This window comes from Coccomyxa subellipsoidea (assembly GCF_000258705.1).
Source record: "Coccomyxa subellipsoidea C-169, whole genome shotgun sequence".
In the NCBI taxonomy this organism is placed as follows: domain Eukaryota; kingdom Viridiplantae; phylum Chlorophyta; class Trebouxiophyceae; family Coccomyxaceae; genus Coccomyxa; species Coccomyxa subellipsoidea.
Genome location: NW_005178034.1, coordinates 330,906 through 357,062, shown reverse-complemented (window position 1 = coordinate 357,062; position 26,157 = coordinate 330,906). Strand labels below are relative to the sequence as shown.

At 51.8% G+C, this 26,157-nt stretch overlaps 5 protein-coding genes across 5 annotated transcripts; 2 read left to right on the top strand and 3 right to left on the bottom strand.

Annotated features, from left to right (window-relative positions):
- Positions 1 to 175: 175 nt before the first annotated feature.
- On the bottom strand, positions 176 to 5,355 carry COCSUDRAFT_47613 (hypothetical protein). Its single transcript, XM_005647078.1, has 7 exons — positions 4,949 to 5,355; positions 4,549 to 4,760; positions 4,066 to 4,145; positions 3,434 to 3,594; positions 2,680 to 2,802; positions 1,852 to 2,090; positions 176 to 1,193 (listed from the first exon to the last, which is right to left on the bottom strand). Exons 1-7 carry the CDS (start codon positions 5,125 to 5,127, stop codon positions 1,063 to 1,065), a joined length of 1,125 nt encoding a protein of 374 aa, XP_005647135.1. The 5' UTR covers positions 5,128 to 5,355; the 3' UTR covers positions 176 to 1,062.
- Positions 5,356 to 6,405: 1,050 nt separating this feature from the next.
- On the bottom strand, positions 6,406 to 8,101 carry COCSUDRAFT_66297 (hypothetical protein). The gene is made up of 4 exons (XM_005647077.1): positions 7,879 to 8,101; positions 7,229 to 7,493; positions 6,904 to 6,978; positions 6,406 to 6,647 (listed from the first exon to the last, which is right to left on the bottom strand). Exons 1-4 carry the CDS (start codon positions 7,902 to 7,904, stop codon positions 6,477 to 6,479), a joined length of 537 nt encoding a protein of 178 aa, XP_005647134.1. The 5' UTR covers positions 7,905 to 8,101; the 3' UTR covers positions 6,406 to 6,476.
- Positions 8,102 to 9,922: 1,821 nt separating this feature from the next.
- Positions 9,923 to 15,986, top strand: COCSUDRAFT_63734 (hypothetical protein; the record flags this gene model as incomplete). Its single annotated transcript, XM_005647076.1, has 13 exons — positions 9,923 to 10,049; positions 10,254 to 10,384; positions 10,668 to 10,744; positions 11,198 to 11,307; positions 11,513 to 11,679; positions 11,862 to 11,966; positions 12,448 to 12,585; positions 13,066 to 13,149; positions 13,457 to 13,540; positions 14,017 to 14,145; positions 14,380 to 14,577; positions 15,089 to 15,218; positions 15,898 to 15,986. The coding sequence occupies 13 exons, from the start codon at positions 9,923 to 9,925 to the stop codon at positions 15,984 to 15,986; spliced, it is 1,569 nt and encodes a 522-aa protein (XP_005647133.1).
- A 2,181-nt stretch (positions 15,987 to 18,167) lies between these two features.
- On the bottom strand, positions 18,168 to 21,478 carry COCSUDRAFT_16207 (DnaJ-domain-containing protein; the record flags this gene model as incomplete). The annotated part of the gene is made up of 8 exons (XM_005647075.1): positions 18,168 to 18,377; positions 18,507 to 18,575; positions 19,303 to 19,540; positions 19,834 to 19,982; positions 20,428 to 20,551; positions 20,889 to 20,969; positions 21,137 to 21,237; positions 21,383 to 21,478. 8 exons carry the CDS (start codon positions 21,476 to 21,478, stop codon positions 18,168 to 18,170), a joined length of 1,068 nt encoding a protein of 355 aa, XP_005647132.1.
- Positions 21,479 to 21,838: 360 nt separating this feature from the next.
- COCSUDRAFT_47611 (hypothetical protein) lies at positions 21,839 to 25,646 on the top strand. The gene is made up of 8 exons (XM_005647074.1): positions 21,839 to 22,091; positions 22,266 to 22,471; positions 22,707 to 23,219; positions 23,427 to 23,686; positions 24,203 to 24,266; positions 24,502 to 24,632; positions 24,976 to 25,080; positions 25,399 to 25,646. Exons 2-8 carry the CDS (start codon positions 22,318 to 22,320, stop codon positions 25,558 to 25,560), a joined length of 1,389 nt encoding a protein of 462 aa, XP_005647131.1. The 5' UTR covers positions 21,839 to 22,091; positions 22,266 to 22,317; the 3' UTR covers positions 25,561 to 25,646.
- Positions 25,647 to 26,157: the final 511 nt, after the last annotated feature.

Sequence of the window (26,157 nt, the reverse complement as noted above, 5' to 3'; positions counted from 1 at the left end):
TTCATGAGGGTTTGATAAGTTCTGAGGAGAGTGAGCTATTGCTTTTTAGAGGTGTGTAGTACTGGACACAGTGTACACCATGCATGTGCAGTACAACTGTCCAGATGAATAGCTGCTGCATCTGCATGTCCTTTTGCTGTAACTGATTGCCGATCATGGCAACTTGCAGTCTATTGATATTAGCAACTTGACTTACACACTCCTAAGAATTGTAAGGGAATCTGACAAGCCAGGCTAGAACGACAGTTGCCCGCTGCTCATGAGTGATCATTTGATGCAGCGGCATGGCCGGCACTAGTGTCGGCCTTAGTGGTGGAGCATCGACCGCATTAAACTATTACAAGCTACTCTGGACCTGAGTCTAACATGCATCAAGAGTGTAGCGGTACAGTGTACTGAAACTTAAAAATCTGGAATGCCAAGATCAAGTTATTCCAAACACATTGAGGCCTGCGAGTAAGACAACTAAGCCAGCCTCTCCACCACAACAAAATGTGTATTCCGTTAGCTAACTAATACACCGCTAGCACGCTCAACAAGCACAACATGCCTTCATAAGAGCCGTTTACATGTGTGCTCTCTGAGCACAAAGTTTGCTAAGCGCGAACAAAAAGTGCACCATGCTATTATATTCACCTTGGAGTTCAACGGTCCAGAGGATCACGAGTCTTGACACAGTGGTGGTCTGACTGCATTCCTGTACCTCACAACGTTATATTGTCATTAATTAGTGACAGCCACATTGCGTACTGCAAGCGAGTCTGCATAACACTTCTTTGACCTGCATCGTTTGATAGTGCGTCTGCCATACATGTTATACACGTGGTGCAGTTGAAACTCAACCTGCCATGCATGGGAGATGTAAACCTCCCATCCTATATCAAGAGAAGGGAAATTTCGAGACATGAAGGCACTGCGGGCGCCAAAAGAGGAGAAAGGGCTGCCTTGCGGTGTACATAGAGTGCATTGGACAAAATAGACATCCTATATGTGCGCTGTGCGCTTCGGTCAACAAGATCGTAGGAGAATCTTGAGTGCTTGAAGAGCATCGCTCAGCCTGAATCAGGCAAAGGTCCACTGCTGGGTGCCTGCTGCGTTGGCTGCCAGGTGTGCTGCGACATGTCTGTTGTGGTGCACGAGCTCCCATCTGTCCATCCAGGGACCGCTGATGGTTGTGTCCAACTCCTTGTCAGCTGCGCATCAGACACCCATGCATCAAAATGATGGCAAGATGCTCTCCCAGGGTCGCTGCAAGACATGGTAAAGCACTGATGGTGACACAACTGCCGAATTCCTATGAAGACCGCCGCTTCCTGGCAATGTCAGCAGTCTGATGCTCAGCGTCACGCAGAAAATTAGAACGTAGCAGAGCAACGTGACATGGGGGAACCACGACAAGCAGGATCGATGGTTATCATGGTTCCAGAGAGGTCGTGTTGCTCTGCTACTCTCCCACTGCTTGTCTGACGTTGAGCGTAAAAGAAAGAAGCCATTCCTCTGGCTCTCGGATACATGCGTGCTGCAGGGATTTATACGCCCTTGAAAAGATGAGCCTCATATGGGTACCAACTTCCGTGCAGCCTCTTCGTCGGATGACAGGCAATGCCAGTATGCAGAGCAACAACAAGAAACACAATCCTGAAGCTCTTGCATTCTGGCAAGCAAGACTCAACCACATCATTACACAGCTCCTGGTGGCTCCACTGCCACTGCTAATTCCCTCACTGCCTCTCTTTATCACCACGGCACATAACATGGTGCATAATTGACTGTTGCATGTTTGGGGAGAGGAGGCGCTTCTGCTTTCCCACAGTCCTGGGACAGTCCGCTGAAAAGCAAATGAGGCCTCACCTTGCGCCACGTCAGCGGCAGCGGTGACCTCAGCAATCTTGTCAGCGCTGATGGCGGCCTTCTGCATGGGCGTCCTGTCTTGGCTGCCCCAGTCCGTCCAGTCGGGGGCGTACCCTGGCTCGCCTGATTTGGCCATTGTTATGCAGTCCTTCAGCCCGTAGAAGCCGTTGGGCAGGCCTGGCCGCTGCCAACGCAGATCCAGAGACCACCTGATCTGGTCGCTCATGTTGTCCAGAGACCTGCGCACAAGGCAAGACATTTGAAGTCTTCACTTGATTGACTGGAGAAAGCTCTCTCACGTTGTCTAGAGACCTGACCATGAGGCAACACATGAAGACTTGGTTTCAGATGATCTGACGGTGATAATTCAGCATGTTGTCGAGAGACCTGCTCAAGAGACAGGAGGCAACATACACTGACTTAAATTCAAATTATTGGCCATATAACTCTCTACAATATAGAAGCCTGCGCAAGAGGCAGAAGGCAACACTGGCATGCTCAAAATTCAAATGGTTGACCATGGGATCCCCATCGACATTGCTGGGCAACAGCAGAGAGCAGAGCAAACAGGAGCACGGCTGATTGATATCTGCAACAAAAGCTGGCAGATCGCTGCATGGCGCGCTTCCTATTTGCGTGTACAGAGCGCCAGGCAGAACACCTGCCACTTCGCAATGCAAATATTCTACCTCTGCTCTGAGTCTTGGGCATGCCAAGCAGGCACATATGGCCTGAAGGGTAAGGCTGAAAGCATAGCATGATATCTTGACCGCTGCAGGACCACAATCACATAATTGCTTGGTTTATGTTTGTCAAAAGGCCCCTCACCGGTGGGGGATGAGGTTGTTGAGGAAGAGGACGCTGCCGAAGGGCACCTCGCATGTGACCACGTCAGCCGCCATGTCAACGCCCAGCTCGCGCTCAGCATCCTCCTCATCCATCTGCACATACCTGCGAACAGTCACCAGCTCAATATGAATTGCAAATCTCAAATTCAAGTCTCAAGACACGGTACGATTACCCTCAATTGTTGCCCTCGGGTCGCTCATGCGCACATACCTTCGCAGCTTCAGCAGAGACCAAAAGATGCAGAAAGGGGAAACAGAGCATGAATCGTTATTGTGTTTATGGAGATGGATGCGATGGGCAGCACTGCAAGCCAAGCAATTTTGACAGCTCCTTAGTGCTGCATGAAGTGCATGCAGCAATGCAGTAACAAAGAAATTGCCTGGCTTGCAAAGAGGAAAAGGCAACTAACACTGTAAGAACCCAGCTGTGCCGTGCATGCAAATAGATCCATAAAAGCAGATCGGCCAAGGGAACAATGACAGCATAACGGCCCACGAGCTCTCAGAGGACAGGGATTCAGACTGGACATTCTGTGGGCGTGCATTTGCATCTAATTGGCGACAAAAGGGGCCACAAATGGCAAACTGTATGCCTTGCAGGAGTAGGAAGTGGTCAAAGTGGGTCACAACTTTCAGATGACATAAATGCAGCTTCACGCGTTACTCGGTTTTGTGGTTGTCTGTCTTGTCTGCAGCATAAGTGTCTGCCGTTCTGAAGAGGCATTGTTTCTCACCAGGTGCCGCCGACGCAGCAGCTGTGCTTCACGGTCTTGCCGGCGCGGTGCCCCCCGCGGATGACCTGCATGCATCCGTTGCGCGGCGTTGCTGTCAGCATGGGGATCCAGGCTGTCACCTGCAATACCTCCCAGCTCTCCGGGTGCAGGTACCCGTTGTCCTGCAGCATTCAAAAATACATTCAAATCCAAATTCTGAGGCTTTTTTCTGTACTCAAATACATAATACATCTGCAGAGCGATCACACAATGCGATCATCGTCCAAGTGCAGAATGGACTCCTGTTCATTGTATCTAGCTGGGAATTGCATGCTTGGTGGCTACCACAGGAGGCAGTATGGCTGTAGGATTGCTTCCTGTAAGGTTCCTTGTCATCTGCTAAGTTGTGGTACAGGGTTTCAAGCCTGCTTCCATGCAGAGCAGCCAACCATAAGCATGTAAGCGTGCAGGAATACAGGCACGTCAAAGAAGGACTCAGTGCCACGCATCTGGGTGAGGCTATTGGTTGTGCAGAGACAAAAGGTCAGCAGGTATGATGCAGGCTAATCCTAGAAAACTCACTGCCATGCATCTGGGCGAGGCAGTTGCTTTGTGCAGACAAAAGGACATCGGAGGTGGTGAGAGGAGCTTGCCTGGTGCCAAGGAACAGTCGCCTGCTCCTGCTGAGGTGTCTTGGCGCGCAGATTCCAGACAGGGTGTCCCGCCACATCCCCTGCATTATAGCGGAACCTAGGACATCACTGGGGTCCCTGTAAATAAGTAATTTAGTCTGCGAGGAGGTGATCGCATCCTGTCAACGTCCCATGAAGAACTTCCATGGGAAATTTGTGGGGTTTACATTAGGGCATCACTGGGGTTCATGTACATCTATGCATCTGAAGATGTAGTCTGCATTGGTCGTCCAGATTGGATAAAGAACGTCTATAAGCAGGTGGTGTATTTGACACAAGAAGGGGTTATCACAGAGGGATGGAGCGCAAGCAAAGCAAGGAGCAAATTGAGGGGTTCACATTGACATGTTAATTAAGCCTAGGCAGTCTGCAGTATGCTGTCTGCAGACAATCTACAATTAAGAAGGGAATGTGAAGGTGAACAGGCGCGAAGGGGGTCCTGACCTCCGAGGAACTGCTTGGCAGCGCTCATAAGGGCAGGAGAGCTCCACAGGGTGGCGATCTCTGGGGGCAGAATGCCCTGCTTGTGCACGAGCACGCTGGCGCTGGGAAACTGCGCCTCCAGCTTTGTCAGACGCGTGAAGAAGTCTGCGTCCTCGCAGAGGTCCTGGATCTTGCCCGCCTTGTGGAGCAGCTCCGCCACCTTGTCCACGGATCTGCTCGCACAAGCACGCACTCTTCAGGCGTTGATGGACAGGACGCAGGAAAAAAATATTTAATTCCTATGCAATGCCATCATATCTGGAGCATGCAAGGACCCCTGCTGCAAGAATAGCAGATGGAGCAGTCCGTGCCAAAGAGGGGGATGCTGGCACGAGCAAGGCAGGATGACGAACAAGGGCACCTGTTGATAGCATTCTTGACTGCATCGAGTTGCTCCTTGGACAGAAGGTCCTTCTTGACGACGAATCCCTCATCCCAGTACTGCTGCAGCTCCTCCTCTGTGAGGACACCCTCCGTGAACGGGCGCCTCCAGGACTTCATGACGCGACTGTCTTCGGCAAGCAAGGCACCTTTGCACATGGTGCTCCCGGAGGGTAGCAACGCCTAGTACTCCAGTAGGATTACAAACTGTACAACCTACTATGCCCTTAGCGGGATTGGTCAAAGAAACCAAATGATAGAGGTATGAGGTGATTGTAAGTAGGTCTGCAAGGACTTGATGACCAGGTAATCGTCGCACGAGACGAACCAAAAAATGGAAGGAAAGATCGACTGCGCAGGGGTCCACTTTAGGACTCTTGTTATGCGAGGTGCTCAAGACTGGGTTAGGTTGTTTCTCCTACTTCAACTTGATCAGTAAAGCGCACGGGTTGATCCTTATAAGGAGTTTGCTCTTCCTAGCACACGCTGTAAACTGACATGTCAGTCCACGTCAGCCTCCTGCCGGTCGGTTCAAAATGTTCATGTTTCAGGCATTTGAGATTGTGGGTGGGTGAGGGAGCGTACAGATATCATGCATCTTGCAAGGCATGCTTCAGCAATTGCAAAATGTGGCATCATGCATGATGCATGCAGCATGGCCCTGCCAGTGCGCAACACCGTGTTGACACAGTGACTCAGTCAGCTGTTGCGCACAGCATCAGTGACTTTGGTCTGAAACTCCTAACGAAGATTTACATGCTGTGACTCAATCACCTGTTGCGCACAGCATCAGTGACTTTGGTCTAAAACTCCTAATGAAGATTTACATGCTGTCTCAGAACTCTGCAGCAGGCCTTCCCAAGTCATGCACATGCCTGCATGCTTTGCAGGGCGCTACCACCGAACAGCGTTAAGATAAATAAAGTTGAGCCCACAGATCAACCTACCTTCGCACTGATTCAATCTAGCACTCAATGCAACCCCTGGATATTGTACACAATTCTCTGCAGGCAGCACACCTGCCATGAGCAAAATCCACCACATGACCCCACCAGGGTCAAGCTCAGAAAAACAAGCTAGAAACGATGCTGACAGTCAACTTTGAGCAACTGCACGGGCAGCTGATCTCGCCAAGAGCCTGCAACCCGTCCAACTATGATGCAACAAATGATCAAATCTCTAGATGCTAATAGCGTCTCGTGGTGTTTCCTAATCACTCTCAACAATCATATCAATGGGGGCTTGCCCCCACTTTAGCAGGTAATCATTCTGATCACACTGCCACTCAGTAGGTCCTCATCCTTTTGAATGCAAAGATGCAGTCCTCAGCAGATGCACCAAAGATGGTGGCACCCGGAACTACTGCCCGGCCATTCTGGCACCACAGCAGTGCCAACACAACGCTTGGAGGGAGCCAAGGAATTTCTGGCACAAGGTCATCGGATGACCTGTGCAAGAAAGTACTAGGCCCACGCTCTGCCAAAACACAGGACACAGGAGTCTGCAGCTCAAGACGCCTTGCGCGCATTCTCAGGGGTGTTGTCCTTAGGTGCCTTTGGGTCATTTGGAGCAAACTCCCCCGGGCGCGCATTGTGAGACATGCCCTCGCTGTCGGTCACATGCGGATCCCCCAGCCTGCCTGAGGGGCCCCCGGCGGGGGTTGCAGAGCTTGACTTGTCCTGCATTGCCACAAATAGAAGTCAAGGACAGCACATCCAGCGGTGAATGCTGTCACAACACAAGATTCATGCACTGCATGTGCCCAAATGACGATTGATTCTTGTGCTGAGCAAGTGCAGACCAGCTGTGGCAGGAGCATCTGCTGGCACTCCCATGACAAAGGCAAAAAATACCGACATCGCTAGGCAGTCTTCACATGTTCTAGATCAATGCCAGCAAGTCCGAGCCACAAGATATCCCTTCCAAGAAGCTCACCTCGCTGCTGTCTGCTGAGCTGCTGTCTGCTGAGCCTGATTGCTCCAGCTCTTCCCTAGTTGGAGAATCGTGCCCCTGCATGTTATCAAACCATATTAGGCAGGCATATTAGAATGCTCCTAGGTTGATGGTTCACTGACAGCCAACTTCCTCTTCATTGCCTGGCAGCACTCGTGCTTACACAGAAGATTGTTCTGTCAATGACGATGTTACTGCAGGGTGTCAAAAAATCCCAATTCCATTGGTCAATCAATATCAAGTCCTTCAAGCGCACGATTCTAAGGGCTTACGAGAAGCAGCAGCCGATAAGGCAGCCGAGGCCCACCTTGGACACATTACCACTTCCCTGTCGGTCCAGGGAGCCCTTTGGAGGCACGCGGTTGGGATCCAGTGCCTGCCCTGGCACCGCATCTGGCGTGCTGCCCTCCCGTGTGGGCTCATCCGAAGAGCTCACACTGTAGCTGGCCGCCTTTGTCTGGGTTGGCAGACTGACAGATCCAAGATAGTTGCTGCGATACCTGGCAGCGATTGAGACGGGGTTGTACTCCAAGTTCTCCGCGATCGGCTGCAGTGTCGACCGGAAAAACCGCCTACACATCGAAGGTACAAGAGAACGTCAAACCTCTATCTACAATCCGCAAGGACACATCATTGGCCGGTAACAAGTGAATCAACCTATGCAATCTGGGCACCTATCGATCGCCATCCCAGACAGCGTTGCAGCATACGAGGCTTCAGACGTGGTCAGGGGTTTCAAATCACGTGAGATGCCAAGTCTTATTGTACACCAGCAAGCCGAACCAAGCCCGATCGGGCTGCTTTTGCCATAGGATGACACTAAAAGAGACATCGTGCGCGATCTGAAGGCATCGCCGCCATCAGCAGCATTCGGTCCTCACACACTTCCTCGGCAGTCCCCACTCGAAATCCGATGCCATAAGGTTGAGCTATAAACCCTGTTGAGATGTCGCTCACCTTCCGTGAGCAATTCCACTCCTCATCGTTGCTCAGGTTCGAGATCGCTCGAGCGAAAACTCCAAACACAATAAGCCTTAACGAGAGTCTTCTGCCAACCTCGCCACCTGTCGCTGGGCAATCCTCAAAATCCTGGCTCGCACGCTGTGCTTTCAGTCTGTATTGAATGTCGCAAATGCCCGATGCCACGGTGGCGATCAAGACGGTTGATGGCTGGAAATTGAATGTCAAGCCAGCCTGTCGTGCGCGCCTAAGATTAAGCTTTCGGAGTCTGACTACCGCTGCCCAAGCAGTTGCGATGGAATGGGGACCCTTGATGGCGACATCTGGCAGCATGGGCGCCTATATAGGCACCGTTCACCTCACCCTATTATTGCGCAACTTCTTCATCAGCACGAAGCTCATTTATGCAGGAAATCTGATATCGGATCGCGCCACGTCTGCTAACGCTGTGCTTTTGGGCAGAGCGGAGTGCATGGCCATGATGCATGCATTGTTCCCGGACGTTCACGAATCATGGGGCGCACAGGCTCTTTAGCTGCAGCTGCATCTAGCTACATCTAGCACATGAAGCACAGCTGCAGCATCTTCCAGTCCACGATGATCGTGGACTGGAAGATTTGACAGCTTGCGGCCCGGATCAAGCCAAGGCTGAAAAGTCACGCTGCGCAGCACGACCAATGGTCTGCACATGCATCACCGGTACCACAATCATAATTGATTCTGCTGCTGCCATGGCACCAGCATCAACTGAGCAACTTTGATATACTGAGCAACCGCAGCGCAGCGGCTGCGCAGTGTCACGTTGGACATGGATGCCCGTCATAACGCAAATTTAATCACGAAACCTGCATGCACTGCCTGCCTATCAGTGAACTTTGGCGGTTGAGAAGGCACATGCGATCAAGAAGTGCTGATTGTCCGTGACCTTGAGGACCTCCTACAAGGCACTATGGGCCAGGCTGCTTGCATCCCCACCAACAAATATGCATATCAGGCAGCCTGCCAGTGCGCATGACGGTCAATGGTAGGACCTGCCACTGGCAGGCACTGCCGAGGTGACCTACAGTGCACTCAATGATTGGATCAATCACGTGCTCTGTGGCATCACACAAGCACTTTCTTGAAGCTCAATTGGGCTGTTGCACTGCAATCGGCAAGCGGCTCTCCAGTCCCTCCAGGCTGGTACTCCAAATCCGATGCGGAGTTCGCACCTCAGCCTGAGGCCGCATGAAGGATTACCCATGTTTAACAGTGGGGCTATCCTGCGGCATCACGATGGGCATCTAATAGTACATTCTAAACCCAGCTTCTACTGCAAGAACAGCTGTCTCTTCATGCAGGGTGGAAGCTGTGAGAAGCCATCGTTACTAATTTTTGTCACGTGCGCTTCCCCAAATTTCCATTGGCTCTTAACAGAGCGTCATTGCTCCTATGTAGCGTGTGAAAACATCGTCATAAGCAATCGAAGTACTATGTGCGTCAGCAATGGCTGTGATAAATGGAATGGGGGACTCCAAGACCGATGGCTTGGTTCGTCGTCTCTGGGCTTCGTTCTACAAATTAGCAGAGGCCCTGAAGTGGAAAGATGCGCTCCGTGCAGCAGTTGGAGTCGGCATGTTTGCGATTGCAGCTGTTGTGCTCGACTCTCAGGATAGGTTGGGAAAAGGTCACGGAGAGTTTCACCAATGGGCTCAGGGGTGCCTGGTGCGTTGATCCATTCATGTCTCGCAATTCTCGAGGCAAATTTTGCTTAGAATTGCAAAATTCCATTGCATACCTCTGGCGTGCACTACGAGTCGTCAGGTTACCCATAGCACAGGCAAACCCTCACTTGCAGATGTAGCTGGAGGCAATGTGCAGTGGTTATGCACATTTTGAATCAACAAGGCTGTGCACTCCTGACAATCTGATGCACACCACGCAGTGGGGGGCCATCACTATCGTCACAGTCAACAGTCCAGTAATGGGCAAGATTGCCAAGGTGAGTTTCGAGAGGTGTTTGGGCACTCTGGTTGGGGGCTGGCTCGGATGCGCATGCTTCATGGTGACGCGTCATCCGGCATGGACAGCTGTCATCAGCTTCCTCGTTGCTCTCGCCTCCTCCATGCTGGCGGTCAAGCTGAAGCTGGACTACTCCTGCAAGCTGCTCAGCATCACCTTTATCGTTGGTGCGCGTAGTGTCTCCTGCCTATATCAGTGCTCACGGTTGGTTGGTCTTGCTTGACATCTGGCGAGTCCAACAAGGGGTAGGATTATGGCAGCTTTCACCTGCAGCTTGTCTGCAGGACGCACCTTGCCTCTTGGCAGGACACTTGCCTCTTGTATTAAAAATAAATTTTTGCTTGTTCTGATGCCTTCCCATTTTTCTGCAGTGCTGTGGACACCTGAGAGCAAGGAGCAGGCGGTGCTCGTGGCAGCATCGCGAGTCAGCTGCATCGTGCTGTCAGTGCTGATCATGGCCCTATTGGCGATGCTGATCTACCCCCAGATTGCCTCAGAACAGGTGGCCCTCTTTTTCCCCTCTCTTCCTCTCCTAATTTTGTAGGTGCCCATTCCCTGTCCTTCTTATCTCTTGTTAAGAGTGTCATATGAGGCTTCCACTTTATGTGTGCACTTTGTAAGCGGCCTTGCCAGTATTGAGGTGTCAAGCCGGACTGCAGATTTACCATAGACCAGTAGATTGCATTGGTTGTGTGCCTTTGGGAGTGTCCATGTAAGTATCAACATGTCAGACCAGGCTCGAGACCCTTCTAGACACTGAAAGTTGGTGTTATGGGTGTATGCAGGTGCTTGGTTCGCTAAACAAAGCAATGGAATCGATGGCAATTTTGAACAGGATCGTGTGGGAGGAGGTTATGCACAAGTGCAGAGAGGAGTCGTTTCGCATCACAACGAGCTTTAGACTGAGTATGGTCACAGCAGACAGGGCAGCCCAGGGCAGGACACAATCTCACGCCGCTCTGCAAAATGTACAAACGAGCGATAACGTGGAGCGAGAACATGCGCAAAAGCAGGATCAGCAGAAAGCCTACCGTCAGGATGCACAGAAGGCACAGTCGCAACAGACTGAGTCAGAAAAGTCAGCTACTGCACTGGGGGCAGCTTCCCAGCACTCGGAAGCTGGGCCTCCGGAAGGCGGCATAATTTTTGTAGATGAGGGCAGCTGCCAAGCAGCTGCAGCAGGCGTCCCTACGAGTCCCTTGGGTTATGTGGCAACATCTCGGAGGGAGAGCCTTACAGCAGAGGATGATCTGCCGAGAAGTTGCAATGGGGGCACTGCAAATGAGCGGCACGGAGGGCCTGATTGCTCTTCCAGCAGAGGGGAAAAGGTGGCGGCCGAAGATGGGCGCCAAAGCCCTTCAGGGGAGAGGCAGCACACAGACAGCGGCGCAAGCAGGCCCTCTGTGACAACTCCATTCTCTCCAGGTACGTTGATGACCGCTGGCAAGGCAGAGTCTGTCCTCGCCAACCCATGGGCCGATGATGCACCCAAATTGCTCACCCTTGCCATAAGCACAGCCGATTAGGATGTCACAATGTTGCCACATTACCTGGTGAGTATCGGAAAGCGCATCGTGAAAGGCAGGAGTTGGGAAAGAAATGGCAGAACATGTGCTTGTTGTATATGCAGGTGCCAGTGCAGCGGCAGGCAGCAATGCGAGTTGGCCGCAGAATTGGCGGTCCATGGGTGCATGGCTGCCAGTGTGCTGCGCGAGGCCGCGGGGGAGGGGGGATAATAAACCAGGGGACACAAGCGACGAGGCGGCAGCCAAGCAGCAGCTGGATGAAGAGGAAAAGGTGAGTCATGCGCAGGGTCCAGGGGTTTGTTAAGGCTCTGCAAAATGCAGGCATTGTGCAGGGGAGCCTAGAATGGCGATGGTCATGTGCACAAGCTGCATGTCCTCGACCAGATTTGCAACAAGGTGCCAAAAGCTCAGGATACACTTTAGGAATCAGACGCTGTGTTGCTTGTGGCGCAGGCGGCTGCGGATCAAGTGGCGCTGCAGCTGGGGTTCAAGGGGTATGCAGAATTGGAGAGGGAAGAACCCTTCTTCGACGCCAGCACAGCCGTTCGCAACCAGCAGGTTCGGCCCAAATCTACATTCGCGTCTACTCCAGCAACAAATTGCTTCATGCCTCCTTGGTTGTGTGGTTGCATGCACGGATTTTTTTGCAAAAGTGCGATAAACTTTCATTTGATGACTGTGTGGCTATCATAGCTCTTGCCAATATCTGCATCCTTATGCCTATCTGTAGCTGCTCTTCCCGTGCAGTCTCAAAGAGGGCAGATGAGTATAGGAGAGGCTCTCTTGCATGGCTCTCTAGAGATTTGATGGGTGCTATAACGTGTTCCTGGCTGGCGGGGGGCGGGGGGCGGGGGGCGTACTGAGAACCGTGCCCGCGGTTGATTGGGTCTTGCTTGGATCTGGCGAGTCCAACAAGGGGCTAGGACTGTGGCAGCCAGATAGTGCAGCTTGTCTGCAGCACGCACCTTGCCTCTTGGCAGGAAAGGCGTCTAATAATGATGAGTATAATGATGTGTTTTGTGCTGGGGTTGCGTAACAGGCGGCGGCTGAGGAGCAGCTGACGACGGCACTGAGCGAGATGTATGTAGGCACGTGGGCCGGCAGAAGGTGGTTTGTGCCAACCGTCTTCTACCAGAACGAGGCGCACAACAAGCAGGGATGGCACATGCCCGAGAAGGTGCGCAGATATATTCTTGTTAGTAATATTTTCTGAAATAGGCATTAAGGGTTTAGTGACACTAAACGCTAAACAACAAAACAGGTGTTGGGCCAAGAAGGCAAACTTGTAGACAATTTTATAGCCCAAATAATACTCTAATGAGAAGGCGTGCAAGAAAAAGCTCTACGCAACTACATTCGAGCGACTGGCCCTGATGGGTAGATATTTAAAAGGGTTGTTGGGTGACCACAAGCTGCAATGATGCATTCATGTCACCACTGCTCCATAAGGCTTCCTGTAAAAGGATGTCCACTGGGCTTGGGTTGTTGGGCATTTGTTATAGATTGGTGTCGGGGGAACGGCTATCAGGGGGATACAGCTGTCTTTCGTGTAATTCTGAGGCTATTCCTACAGGGGTTCCGTTATGGTGTGCAACAATCTTGAGGTACACACCCCACTTGATCCACAATCTGAAAGGGTGTTTACACATGCGCGCAGCTGATGTTACGGCTGGCGATGCGCATGCGGAGGGTTGTGCGCGTGCTCAACATGCTGCATGCCACCTTCAGGGAGGGCTTCCAGGTCAGCTTCCTCGTCACTGCCACCCTGTCTACAGCGCAGTTCCCTGTCAGACACTGCAAAGCACAAGCCAGGAAGGATTGGTTACTTGAGCGTCTGCCAGGATTGAGCAAAAATGCCTGCGGATGGATATCAGGAGTGTCTGCCATGTGTTTCAAAGTCCAGGAAGATGTTCTAAACGAAGGAGTCACACTGAAATGCAATCCAATAACGCGAGCTGAGCTGTGCGCCTAAATGGTATCAGCAGAGCGGCAGAGAAAGCGTTCTTGGCCATGACATACTGAGGCGCTTTTTGTGTTGCCATGCGCAGAAGGAGGTCCTAGAGGAATTGGAGCATAACTTCCCCCTGGATCTGCTGGTGGAGCTGTCAGAAGCTGCCATGGCCACACTGCAGGTTTAAAGTCTCCAGCCTTACTTGGCCTCATAACTGCTGCATGCGATCCAAGTTTTGTGCAGTCCACGCTACAGGCAAAATAATTCACCTGTGCTCTCTGACATCTCCCTTTCTCCACTGGGGGTGGTCGGGAGGTGGTAAGCATGAATGCCATATCCACCGATGCATGCATTCGTGTACTCTCATGCCACATACCATGTCTGTGGCATTCATCCCACCAGGTGGCATGTCAGATTGTGTATATAAATGCCACAAGCACACAAGCATTCCTCTGATCAAAGCAACACTGGGCATGGTGATTGTGTGGCATGCGGGATCTTGCAACTTGCTTGATGGTATGATGCAGGCATTGAGCTCGTTTGAGAGGTTGTGACGCATCAGCCAAGCTTTGCACTCTCTATGAGGTGATGAGGCAAGTGAGACACACCAAGACTTGGACATTTCGAGGTTGACGACTAAAATTTGAACCCATGCAGGCTTTTGTGGACGCGTTTCCGAAGCCCGATCGCCCGGTGACGGCAGAAATGTCAGATATGCGTCTGAGGAAGCTGAGGGAAGTCGCCAATGTTCTGCTCGCCCTCGCGCAGACCTCGCGCCAGCACAAGGTGCGAATTTGGGTAGCCTCCGCAGTTGGAGCCAACGCGCTCTTCTGATGTAGCGCCTGAGTCACAGGTCCTCTCATTTATACTTAGATAGATAGTTCGGCAGCAATAGTACGAGATAATTTGAGGTCAGGCTGCGGCAAAAGTCTAGTGTGCATAGCAAAGGAGAGGCTCAAGTTTGAGCATTTACATGCACATCTTTAGCACATGACCTGAGCATGAGCTGTGCTGGTACAGGTGGACTTAATAGCATTGGGAGAGGAGGTCAGAAAGGCGGTCACGGCCAAAGGCTGCGGCGAAGAAGAGCTGCTGCGGCGGCTGCGGTGGGTGATTACTAAGACCGGCGGCGGCCTTAGTCATGCGGTGGGCGCTGACGAGGCGGTCAGTCAGCCCGGTGTCATGTTCCCCAACACCGATGCCGGCTGGCTCGCCACGGTGCGCACGTGGCGTTCCCTCCACCTACCCTTGACTTCAAACTGTTTTTTTATCAAATGTCAACTCTGATACACATTAATCTAAGCCTGCAAACCACCACACACCGTGAATTTTGCTCCCTGCTGTACCTGGAGTGAGGGCCTGACCCAGCAGCAGGATTCTAAGTAAGGAGGTTGTCTTGAGCGGATGCACAGTCCAAGGCTTTCGGTGGGGAGGATGCTATGTTGAGTACTGCTGACAGCTGGCCCTATGGGCAAGCCAGGTTCTATGAAATTTGGGATAATTTTTCGTACAAAGAGTTCTTTTCACCTGACAGTCTTAGTGCCGTTCCCTTCAACAGATGGATTTGCTCCTGCCAGCTGACATCGGCAGAACTATATTAGGGAGTGACTCCACTTTTAGCCAAGCACACAACAGTCTGCTCACAACACAGTGTCCCACCGAAGCATCCCGAACTGCCAACAAGGAGAAATTCTTATCTGCAAATGCAAAAGAGAATATGCATGCGCAGGCTCGGTGGTACAGCTTCCACTTCCTAGTGCACCAATTGGTGGAAGCCTTGGATCGGCTGAGGGTGACTCTGAACCTGATGCTGCCTCGCTTGCCTGGCGCTCACATCCAGCCGAGCTCACACAACAAAGGTGGGCTTCTCTCCAAAAGATATCCTTGCTGCCATTGGAAAGAGTCGCAGTTTGTGTGGTCCTGTAAACTTTCCACATCATTGCGCTGCTGAAGTGGTGCGGTGTCGGCCTGCCAGACCAGGCGCACCTGGTGAAAAACGCCATTGGATTAGTGTGGTCAATCAAGCTTTGTTGCTAGATGCGCGTTTGTGCAGTGATGCAGTGGATAATCTTCGTGTGGCAAACGTGTCTTAGAGAGTTGTGTGCTGGGTGTAAGGTAGGGACGGGCCCTTGTCACTTGCCAAGTGATACTTTTACATTTACACGGTTTACATCTACAAGATTACAAAAAAATCCAGAGTGTACAATTTCCCACCTCTCTCGCGAGTCTCCGACGCTCACTGTCTCTAAGTGCATTCCGGCTGCGTTTTGTACTGATATTTCGATTGCAAGAGCAGGACTGACGGCCCAGTTGCATGCACTCAAAAATGCATTGTGTGTCAGCCTACAAGACACCCTTATGGTTGCACCCCTCAATCAGCTTGTGTGCTTTGAGATGGCACACACACATTGCAGCCTAATCAGACACCTGCAGTCAATATGGTGCCGACATGCATACAAGTTTTAGACAGCACTGCTCTCAGAACTGATGTTGAGTTCTTTTTGTGACGTTGGATTGTCCACTGTTCTGCTCCTGCAGGTGACATGAGGCCGACACCCAGTGAGACAGCGGAGCACAGCGCTGCGCATGCACAACGCAGCAGAGTTCAGGTGGTCCTGGAGGGCTGATTGCGCGCCACAGACTGATATTATTAGTATTGCTGTAGTTACTACACGCTTTTCCTGCCAAGAGGCGAGGTGCGTCTTGCAGACAAGGTGCACTTGAAACAGAACACTGGACCACCGCACACGACTCTCTTGACCGTCTATCAACCTTTCCAATTTGGCTTTATTCCAAATCCGACCCAATTTCATTCAGCATTTCAGTCTGCGCCATGCAGGCCTCGAGGACCTCCGTGTACTACTTGTTCCAATTGTGACCATTTGTTTGAAATGACTTTGCAGATGGTTCTCTGACTCACCCTGTCATCACAGCTCATTGCAAAAAAATTCCGCTCTGTGAGTGCAACCCAGATTTGTTAGCAGCATATCAGTCTGGCCCTGGCTGGCGGGGGCCAGTAAAGTTACTGGGCACAGTACTGCGCAGGCATGCCCCACTAGTGTCCTCGATTAAAATGTCTTGGCTTGGATCTGGCGAGTCCGTCAAGGGGTAGGAGTGCAGCGATTGACAGTGCAAGCAGGCTATCAGAGCAGCAGCTTTGTTGCGCCGAGTGGTGGACATGAGCGGGTAGCAACTTGAGACCTGTTGAGGTGCATGTGATGTACTTGGGATGATATTTATGATGGAAGATACTTCAGTAATGTCAACTCTTCATGGTGGGCGATCAGGGTTCACAGAAACTGTGCTACAGCAAGACTTGCAATCCCAAAGCAAGAGGGATGCATTTTCAAACAGAAGGTCGGTGATAGATGGATAATTGATTCTACGTGTCAAATTAATCTCAAAATCAGAGACTTTTCCGCATGGTAGGAATGGAGGGAATGGAAGGAGGAGCCAGAAATGGAGGACTGGCCTTGGAGTCTTTCAGCAGCTATTACCCGCCTAAGGAAGACGGCTGTTGATGCAAGCATTTTACTGACATACCGCTTATCATGCCCTCGGCATTGATTCTGCAATTGTCTGGAATGATGACAGCTTGGCAAGGCTCTTTCTTCGTTCACGACCACACATTATATTGTACAACCAATCAGCTGTAGCTACGGGCCCAAAATTCGCGGTATCTCCTATTATGAGTGTCTTTTTGCTTTTCTGTGGCACGTTTCCTCGCCTTGCTGCATCCCATCATGATGTGATGCTCCACTAAGCTATCTGCATCCAATACCTGCTGACTGTGTACAAGCAACATGATTATTACGGACGTTTTGCATGGCCCTGTGGAGGGTAGAGTGATTGACCCGGATAGGAGGGGTGCACCCCAGGGGCAGCCCCCTGGCTGCTGGCTGCTTGCACTGGAACCCCTGTGCGCACACAACGAAACTGCTTTGCCCAAAATCGGCCCAGAATCGGCCCAGCCCTTCGCCCAAAATCGGAAGCTTGCTGCATCAGTCTTGCTCACAGGCATGCATGTACATCACGTGCTTCCAGCAGGCTGCAGGCATGCATGCACATCATGAGCTTCCAGCAGGACAGAGTGTTCCACAACAGACTCATTGCATGCTAAGGCAGCACACCACAAGCACCGTCGGCACGATTTGGCTTCAATGCCTTCGAAAGCTGGTATTACGTAATGGTTACTGGAGGCCAAACAAACCTTGTGCCATGCTGGGCGCCAAAGGAACCTGCTGGCTGCCGTAGCTCCCGTAAGGGTTGCCAAAGGTCGGAGCAGGCCCGTATCCCCCGTAGCCGGACGGCAGCGGCGGCCCGTAGCCACCGGGTGCCCCGTAGCCAGCCGGCGGTGGCGGCCCGTAACCTCCGGGGGCGACATAACCGGGCTGCGCAGGTGCAGAAGGGCCGCTGCCAGAGAACGGCTGCTGGTGAGCTCCGTAGCCCGGGGGTGGCGCGCCGTAGGTAGGGTTTGCCGGCGGGGGATGTGATGCGGGGGCCGTGAAACCCTGGGGAGCGCTGGAGGAAGTGTGAGGGAAGCTGGTGGGCCGCGCGTACTTTGTCTTAGTCGCCTGCAGCGCATGAAGGTCGGACCTCTGTGAAAGTACATTCCTTCCAAAACTCCTTCAAACTACTTGAAAAATAAAGGAAGCTGTCAGCGATTTTAAATCACAGTTCTGGCCGATTTGCTGTCCCTTGCAGACAAGAAGTATGCTATGCAGCCCTTCGCGCTTTGACTCAAAAGGCTCATCCGAGGCTTGCGCGCATGACGAGAGTGCAAGGAAGGGAGAGCAGCAGCATCTGTGTCAAGAGCAGAGGGACAAGTGCCTTCCATCCATTTGAAATGAGCTGCCCAGACCTACATAAACGACTAGTGTGCACAAGAAGTGCAAGCAGCAGCATCTGTCTGGCGCGCAGTGGGACAATGTGCACACCTGGAATATTGACCCCAGCTTCTTGAGTCCCTTCGCGCGCGCCCTCAGCACTGACGCAGGCACCATGGAATCCCGCAGCACCTGCCACACATGACTCATCAGCTCCCATTTTGAATTTAAATGTAACTGCAGCTTGTCATGCAGCGATCAATGGCGGCTGCAGAGACTGAGCTGTATGAAGATTTGAAAGCAAGAGGCGGCAGTCAGAACCTGGTGCACCACAGCTTTCACCGTGGCCTCTATGTCGATCACATTAATGTGCCAGAAGCTGTCCAGCACCTGCGCAAGTGAGGCACACACATGTGCTCAGCGCTCTTCAAACATGACGAAGCACTGAAGACGCAGTCGGGATGCTTGATATATTCTCTGCTCTGCCTCAAAAGCCGCACACGAATCTCCTTGGCAGAGCGCAGTTATCCAGGTCTTGATAAAGCAGGCCCAGCACACTCACATGCTCAACATTTACATCCCACCTGTAACCATTATGACAACACACCAAGAGACAAGTAGGGAGGAAGCAAGCGGAGAGCCATGCCTTGTTCATGTGGACCTGGAAGTATGCGCCCACGGCCTCTTCGCTGAGCGCCCCGCCAGCCAGATCCTTCTGCGCCTGCTTCTGCACCTGCCACATGACAAAGCAGTGCCCACAGTTTGATATGCGCATTGGAGAAAGCATCTGGGTGCAGACAGGTAGCTGCGGAGGACTCCCCTGCACACTATCAACGGCATAAACCCATAGATTTTCCGCATGACATCATTATCCGCATGCCAACAGCTTGCGGAGCACGATTCCTGACCAGCATGAGCTAGCCTTCTGCATCAGAGAAGACGATGAGGGTTCTGGGCTTGCATCAGGCCTGGCAGCACGATGGATATCTTCTTGGAGACTCCAAATACATCACACCCTGAGCCATCAATCCTAAGGCTCACCCTACGAACGCCTTGCATACGACATTGCTAATGTTGAAGCAGCAACGACAGAACATACATCACTACGTGTGCCGACACATTCTTTTGATTTGAAGTAGGCTTCAAGATCGCGACTGCTTGTAGGTTGGCTTAGGGGATATACAGAAAGCACTGCCCTGTTCACCTGCATGAGATCGATGGCGCCCTTGGCAGCGTTCCACTGGCTCTTGACTGCATGCCCCTGCCCGCGTAGCCACTCTGTTGCGCCCAGAAGGTTGCCCACTGGGCCCCCCCCTTTCCCCAGCTCCTTTGCTGCCTCCCGTTGGTACACATACCTGGGCCAATCAACCCAAATTTCCTTCTCATCAGAACCTGAAACCAATCAGTTCAGAGTTCTGAACTCAGATGATTTTCGCCTCATCCGAATTGAACCCCATCCAAAGTTCATCTGATACTGATCGGAGGAGATCTTGGGTGCTGATCGGAGGAGATCTTCATGTGAAAATACCAATGACGTCCTGCACGGACATTGCACGCGGGCTGCCCAACCCACTGCTGGACCTGGCATCCAAGAATGCCACAGTGAATGTCTGCAACCAGGTTGTGGCGATGCGAGAACTGTGCTCACCCGATGGTGTGCAGCATGGCTTCGCCAAAGGCAGCTTCTGCCAGCCGCTGCGCCTCTCGAGTGTGAGTCTGCGTGAAGCCGGCCGCGTCGCCCGCCACGAACGGCTCCAGCCGCTGCCGTAGCGTGCCCGCCAGCTGGCCCACCCGCGCCTGAACAGGCGCGCCCCCAGATGACTCATCATTGCATCATAAATACAAGCCGGTATGTCTTGCTGTCTGAGCACCTGCGAATCACCTTGAGGGCGTATCTGTCTTTCTAATTACTCCTTTCCTCTGAATTACTCACGTTCATCTGCAACTTCCGTTCACAGCAGTGGTGTCTCAGTTACACCGGCAGCAGCAGCAGAAACATCAAGTGCCACGGTTGATAACAGGGAGCCCGTTGGGTAAGAATTGATGCTGCATGCATCATGTTGTCGACCAAACTCATGCAAATATCATTTTCTGTATGCATCTCTCCATCTACAGCGTTGTGTAGAGCTATGACATTGCTTGCTGCCGCCTGGATTGGAGATGGGTTTGATTGCAGTCAGTGACACTGTTTGTCGAGTGCCGATTGGAGCTGCTATGAGGCAAGCATGAAAGTGGTGCTGACCTGTTGGATGGGCTCCAGCCTGGCCCTGACCTCCTTCTGGGACATCTCTCGGCCCTCGTTCTCAATTGCAATCGTGGCAATGGTGGCCATCTGCAGCTGCCCCACATACTCCTCGAACATGTCACTGCGCAGCCACACGTGAAATAAGTTGAAAATACCCTCTAGAGGCAATCACAAGTACCAAGTAAGCTCGCTAGACCACATGGGAAGAACACAAAGTACAGAGTTTGCCAGCTCCAAATCATCTGTAGGCTACCTAGCAAGCTCCCCTGAGCACAAGACAGGAACAGCACGTGCACAGGCTGATGCGCTGGTCTTGGGAGAACCACTCATCTACTATTTGTGGAGACCCGTCTGTCTCGTAATCGACGCAAGGACTCATGCAGCATCACAATGCACAGCCAGTAATATGCAGAGCATGTGCATGGGCAACTAGAGGTCTCACAACTTGAGGAGCTGACCTGCCAAAGAGCATGGCGAAGACGGCTGCAGGGTCCATCATCGCCTCTCCCTGCACGGCTGTCTTGCCCATCCTGTCATACCTGCAGAACAGCAATAAGAAACATGTACCCTGTCCTTCAGGCTACGGGGGCTGCCTGTCTTCGTTGAGCAGCCTGCCACCGCGTGCAGGATACTGACATCCCCAAGGGGCGAGCGAGCACTTGCATTGCGCTGCCTGGGGAAGATAATCATAGTGAAGTAGCCCCACCTCTCACGCTGCGTTGGGTCGCTCAGCACCTGGTAAGCTGCGCTCAGGTCCTCAAACTGGCGTGTTGCATTTGGATTGTTTGGATTCTTGTCAGGATGCACCTACAAGGAAGAGCATTTCGTCAAAATCAGGATTGATCCACGAGCCAGGTCACCTTTTCGGACTCTAGTCAGCATCGGCCTAGGACAATGCAGAAGACCACCTCGGTGAACACTTGAGAATTGTAATTAATTCTGGATGTCTCACCGTGCGTGCACGGAGGTAGTACGCCTTCCTGATGGCCGCTGGACTGGCATCAGGAGCGACGCCGAGGACCTCGTAGTATTCCGTTTCCTTCACCATCAATCACGACCACAAACTCCCTAGAATATTTCAATGTGCTTCTGACGATAATAAGCCTATGCACAAGCTCTTTGCCAAGAGGAAAGCGCTTTAGTCAGCTGTACAAGGTTTGTTAAAACCTTGGAGTCTCTAGGTACGCCTTGCGCCAGCTTCTCTTGCAGCTTTACTGCTCTTTAGACGAATTACATATCATTAAGAAGACATCAATAATGCTTTGGAGTCCCCTTTCGCACATGGCAGGATCGAGGTGAAGGAGGTCGGCAGCTCCCCGCAGCTTCCGCCCGCAGAGGTTCGTTGGCGTTCCTGTCCACCTGCGATTTCATCGAGAGCGGGAGATGCGATACTACACTTTACCCTGACCACCTCAGTCCTTCATGGCCCGACCAAAACCATGAACTAAACTCGATTGAGCGGGTAAAAAGAAAATTGCCCTGATGTGGTCAGAAATGGGCGTGTCCAACACATTCACCTGTGAAAGTCAGAAGATAGAGGCACCCATGATGTCAAGATGCTGGGCCAATGCTCTCTAAGCTGATCGGTACAGAGATTAGACTTGCACAAGACGTATTGCCGCAATTTCTTAACGGGATGAGCGACTAAATTTCATTGAAACGTATGTACTTAGATGCTCAGATCCTGATACTCACTTCGCCTTTTGTATTCCTACTATTGCTTTGGAACCGCATCAAAGCGTGCTTTCACGTAGTTTGAGCGTCGATCAGCAATTGCAAGGTCAAATGTCGAAATTGCTGTCGATAAGAAGTAGCAAAATCTGCCGTGGGTGCAGGGGTGCAAGCAGTCCAATAATCATGCAGGCCCGCAGATTTTCATGAGCCAGCATGAATGGCCGAGCGAGCAGGTTGGAAAGGCAGGCCTCAGCACGCCTGCATGGAGGCATCTCCTGGAGCAAGCTGCTGATTGCTGCAGCTGTCCTTACTGCCGTCTGCATCATCTTCCTGAACTCCAACCGCATCCCTCACCTGGATCTGAATGGTGATCACCCATTTCAACTATGCAATGATGGACACATCCCATCTAGAGTGCACCCAGTAGCTTCCTTGTCGGTCTGGCACACCCGTCGGGCCTCTTGGTGGAACCTCCAGTTGAACTGTTGGCTGCATGTGAAACCTACTTCATGTCATTCAAACGGCAATTGTCTGACATGACAGAGGTCTACACTGCTCGAATAAATGACTTCCTTCGTGAAATGTCTGGGGTTATAACGCAGGGGGTTCGAGAATGCGGCTTCGTGTGAAGCAGGGTTTGTCCTACACAGAAACCCTGCCGGGGGCGGAACAAAATCCTGAAAATCCCTGGTACCCATCCACAGATTACTTCCCCGTTGCCAGCTCAGCTGACAGCCGCGCGGAAGCTTCCTCCCAGGAAGCTCTCTCCGGGGAAGCTGCCGGGAACGCCCGCAACTACGAGCTGTGGCAGCAACGGGACGACTTCCTTCCCTCGACAGAAGTTGACAGCGCGCAGGAGGGAACACAGCTGCAGACAGGCCAAGTAGTGAAAGCTGACATGGCGATGACTGCTGCTGACTGGGCGCAGCAGCGGCAGCTGGAGAAGATGAGCAGTGACTCCAACAGCTTTAGGGGGGTTGACACCTCTGCGCAGCAGGAGCCCATCGGCCAGATTGGCATGCAGGATCCAAACAGCTTTGGTAAGAGTGCTAGCATCACCGACAAAAAGACTGGAGGAGATCTGGCAGACGGCGCCACAGATGACCAACTTACAGGTGCTGAGTCAGCTTTTCTCTTTCTAAAAAACTGCCTGCTGTTTCTTGTAAAATGAGTCTGTGTCCTGCATACTGCGCACGTTGTAAAGCTGAAATGGTGCAGCTTTGCGCATGCACAAGGCAGTCAGAATCCACATGCGCGGCCAGTGCAGAATAATTCTGCATGACAGATTTAATGTATGGTTTTGCTGGTGTGGGTAAATATAGGGGATCGGCGGCAGGGGGGTGAGGCAGAGGGGATTGCGGCGAGTGGAGAGGGTTTAGAGGGGGAGCAGGGGTCTGGGGAGCAGGGTTCAGGGGAGGGAAGCGAAGAGGAGAAGGACACGTGGATGGTGAAGATCTACAAGGAGATGGAGCAGAAGAGCAAGGAGGAGGTCAAAGACCCCGCGTTAGAGAACGGCTCGCGGATATTCGAATTGGACGAATCAGACCCGGTCGTGCAGCGCCTGATGGGGCTGGTGAGACAGGTGCGAACAGGTGTATTTTGATTATTATCATCATCTTTTCTACCAAAACTATCATCAAGGGCTTTTCCAACCAAAAGGCAAGGTATGTCCTGCAGACAAGCTGCAGTTAAAGGCTACCAAGATTGTACCCCTTGATGGACTTGCCGGATCCAAGCAAGACCCAATCAACCGCTGGCACGTTGCTCAATATATATACCGCCGCCCACCAGCTGGGGCTTCAGCTGGGGTGGGGTGTATGTTGAAGGGAATTGTCAGGGTTGCCTGTGCATGCTTGCTGCTTGGTTAAAGAAAAATGGAGTTGATCTCGATGAGGAAATTTGCGAGTGCATACTTGCCTGCTCTTGTGCCGAAACTGGTGCGGCGTGGCTCTGGATTGCCGCAACAATGAGTAATATCTGCTGGAACACTTTTCCTGTTTCATCCATGGGCAGCTTGCATAAACGGAGGCTATAGTCAGGATAAAAATGTTCAATGTGGAGATTTCGGTTGCTAAGAAACGGGTGTTCGGTGTGCCAGCTGGACCCTTCAATAGCAGAGAGTGGCAACGATGAGCGGCACCCAGGCTCTGGTCAGCATACAGGTAATTGACACCTGGCACAATACTTTCGGCCCCTGCAATCCCTTTCGTGCTGCTCTGTCCTTTCAATAACTATTCTCGCCCCAATAATTCAGTCCGACAACATCTTTGGGGTCAAAATTGCAGCTTGACAATATTGGCTGAGCCAATTTGGCTTCTTCACGATACCACGCCAGATTCCTGTGCCTGCTAAAAATAAGTTTAAACCTGTGATTATTTTCTGGTCATTGTCTTGCAGGGGCCTCTCAGCTGCGGCTGGTGGGTCTATACAAGGATGCTGGAAAGGCAGAGCCGCACAGGAATGCCAAGCTGGACACTTGGAAGGAGGACTTGGCTGCTAAGACGGAGAGGCTGGAAGAGGCTAAGAAGGTGACTCACGCTCATGCCTTTCCCATAACTGGTTAGTTGCAATGTCTTGCAATACGCAACTTTGCAAAGACGGAGTGGAGCGTAAGACCAGGGTCAGTATAAGCGAGCAAATTTGTCCGTATGATCCTGTCATATTAACATTGGTGCCCACGGTTACTACAGTCCTGCATAGATCTGGCAAGCCCAACAAGGGGTAGAAATTTGGCAGCCTTCACTTGCAGCTTGTCTGTATACGCACCTTGCGGCAAGAGCTTGTAAATCAACGAATGAGTGAGTTCGACTTTACATGCATGCACAGTTCTTAAGAGCACAAGGCTGAAGGAATGCGAATCGTGTCTTGCAGGAAGAGCGGGCTCGGCTGCAACAGGAGCAAGCAGCGCTGTACCCTGACATCCCTGTGGTCACTGGTGTCTTGGATCAGCCCAACTCCGCAGCTGACATCGACAAGGTAGTGAGAACACTCAATGAAGTTGTCAGACACATCATTGTGCCCCTTTGCCTCTCTGACCAACATTGTTGATGATGCTTCATTGCATGTGCTGGGCACCTTGACGGGATGACTCCTCAAAACTGGTTGAGGGCTCACTGGATCCTGCATGGCTGCCGATATCACTATTTCCTTTGCTATTGTTATCACACGCTGTCCTTGCCAGAGGCAAGGTGCATCTGCAGACAAGCTGCAGGTAAAGGCTACAACAAATGGCCCCCCTTGATAGGCTCGCCAAAATTAGTGCGAGACCTCATCAACCGCGGGCTGCCAATACAGGAGGGGGAAAACCGGCCGGCAAGGTTGGATGATCTCTTGGAGGGGGATGAATTGGAGCAGCGTCTGCGCGAGGAAGGAAGGCTGGATGACTTACTAAAAGACCCGGAGCTCATCCCGGACTGGACCACCCAGTTTTCTGCGCAGCAGAATGCTGCTTTATAGTATTGCAATTGTATATGACCTGAAGGGAGCATTGATGGTGAAAAGTTGCTGCCAGGAAAGTAGATTGTAAAAGCGCTCGAGTTGCCAACCAATGTATGGTAAATCCGACGAGTCAGAGTAGCTACCTGTAGGACGCACATGCATGCATTTGTTTTGGCCTTGGGAAGAGCCCACAGTTGGTTTGCTATTGATTGATATCCTCAAGGGCTAATCGCACCAAGAATTCTGTGTAAGGGAGCTTGTGGAGGGGTCTGACAAGGCGTGAATGTTGGCATGTTTGACTGAGGAATAAAATTCAAGATTGGCCATCAGAAGTGACGTGGCAGAGACTCTTTTGCCCTGCTGTCGGCCTCCGTGTGCGCGCCAAAGCGCGTGCACCACATGGGACTGGCGCTTAGCAATCTTTTTGTTGGGCTTAAACTTGCAATACACACCAGCCGCAAGGATCTATCTGGCGGATTGTCCGGCTTCACAGCGTGCCCAGTCATCCCGAAATCGAGGACTTGATCTTCAGCTACTAATGCATACGAGTGCGTCTCTCCGAGCCCATCATTATGTTGAATTTCTAGACGTATATATTACATTACAAAATGTATG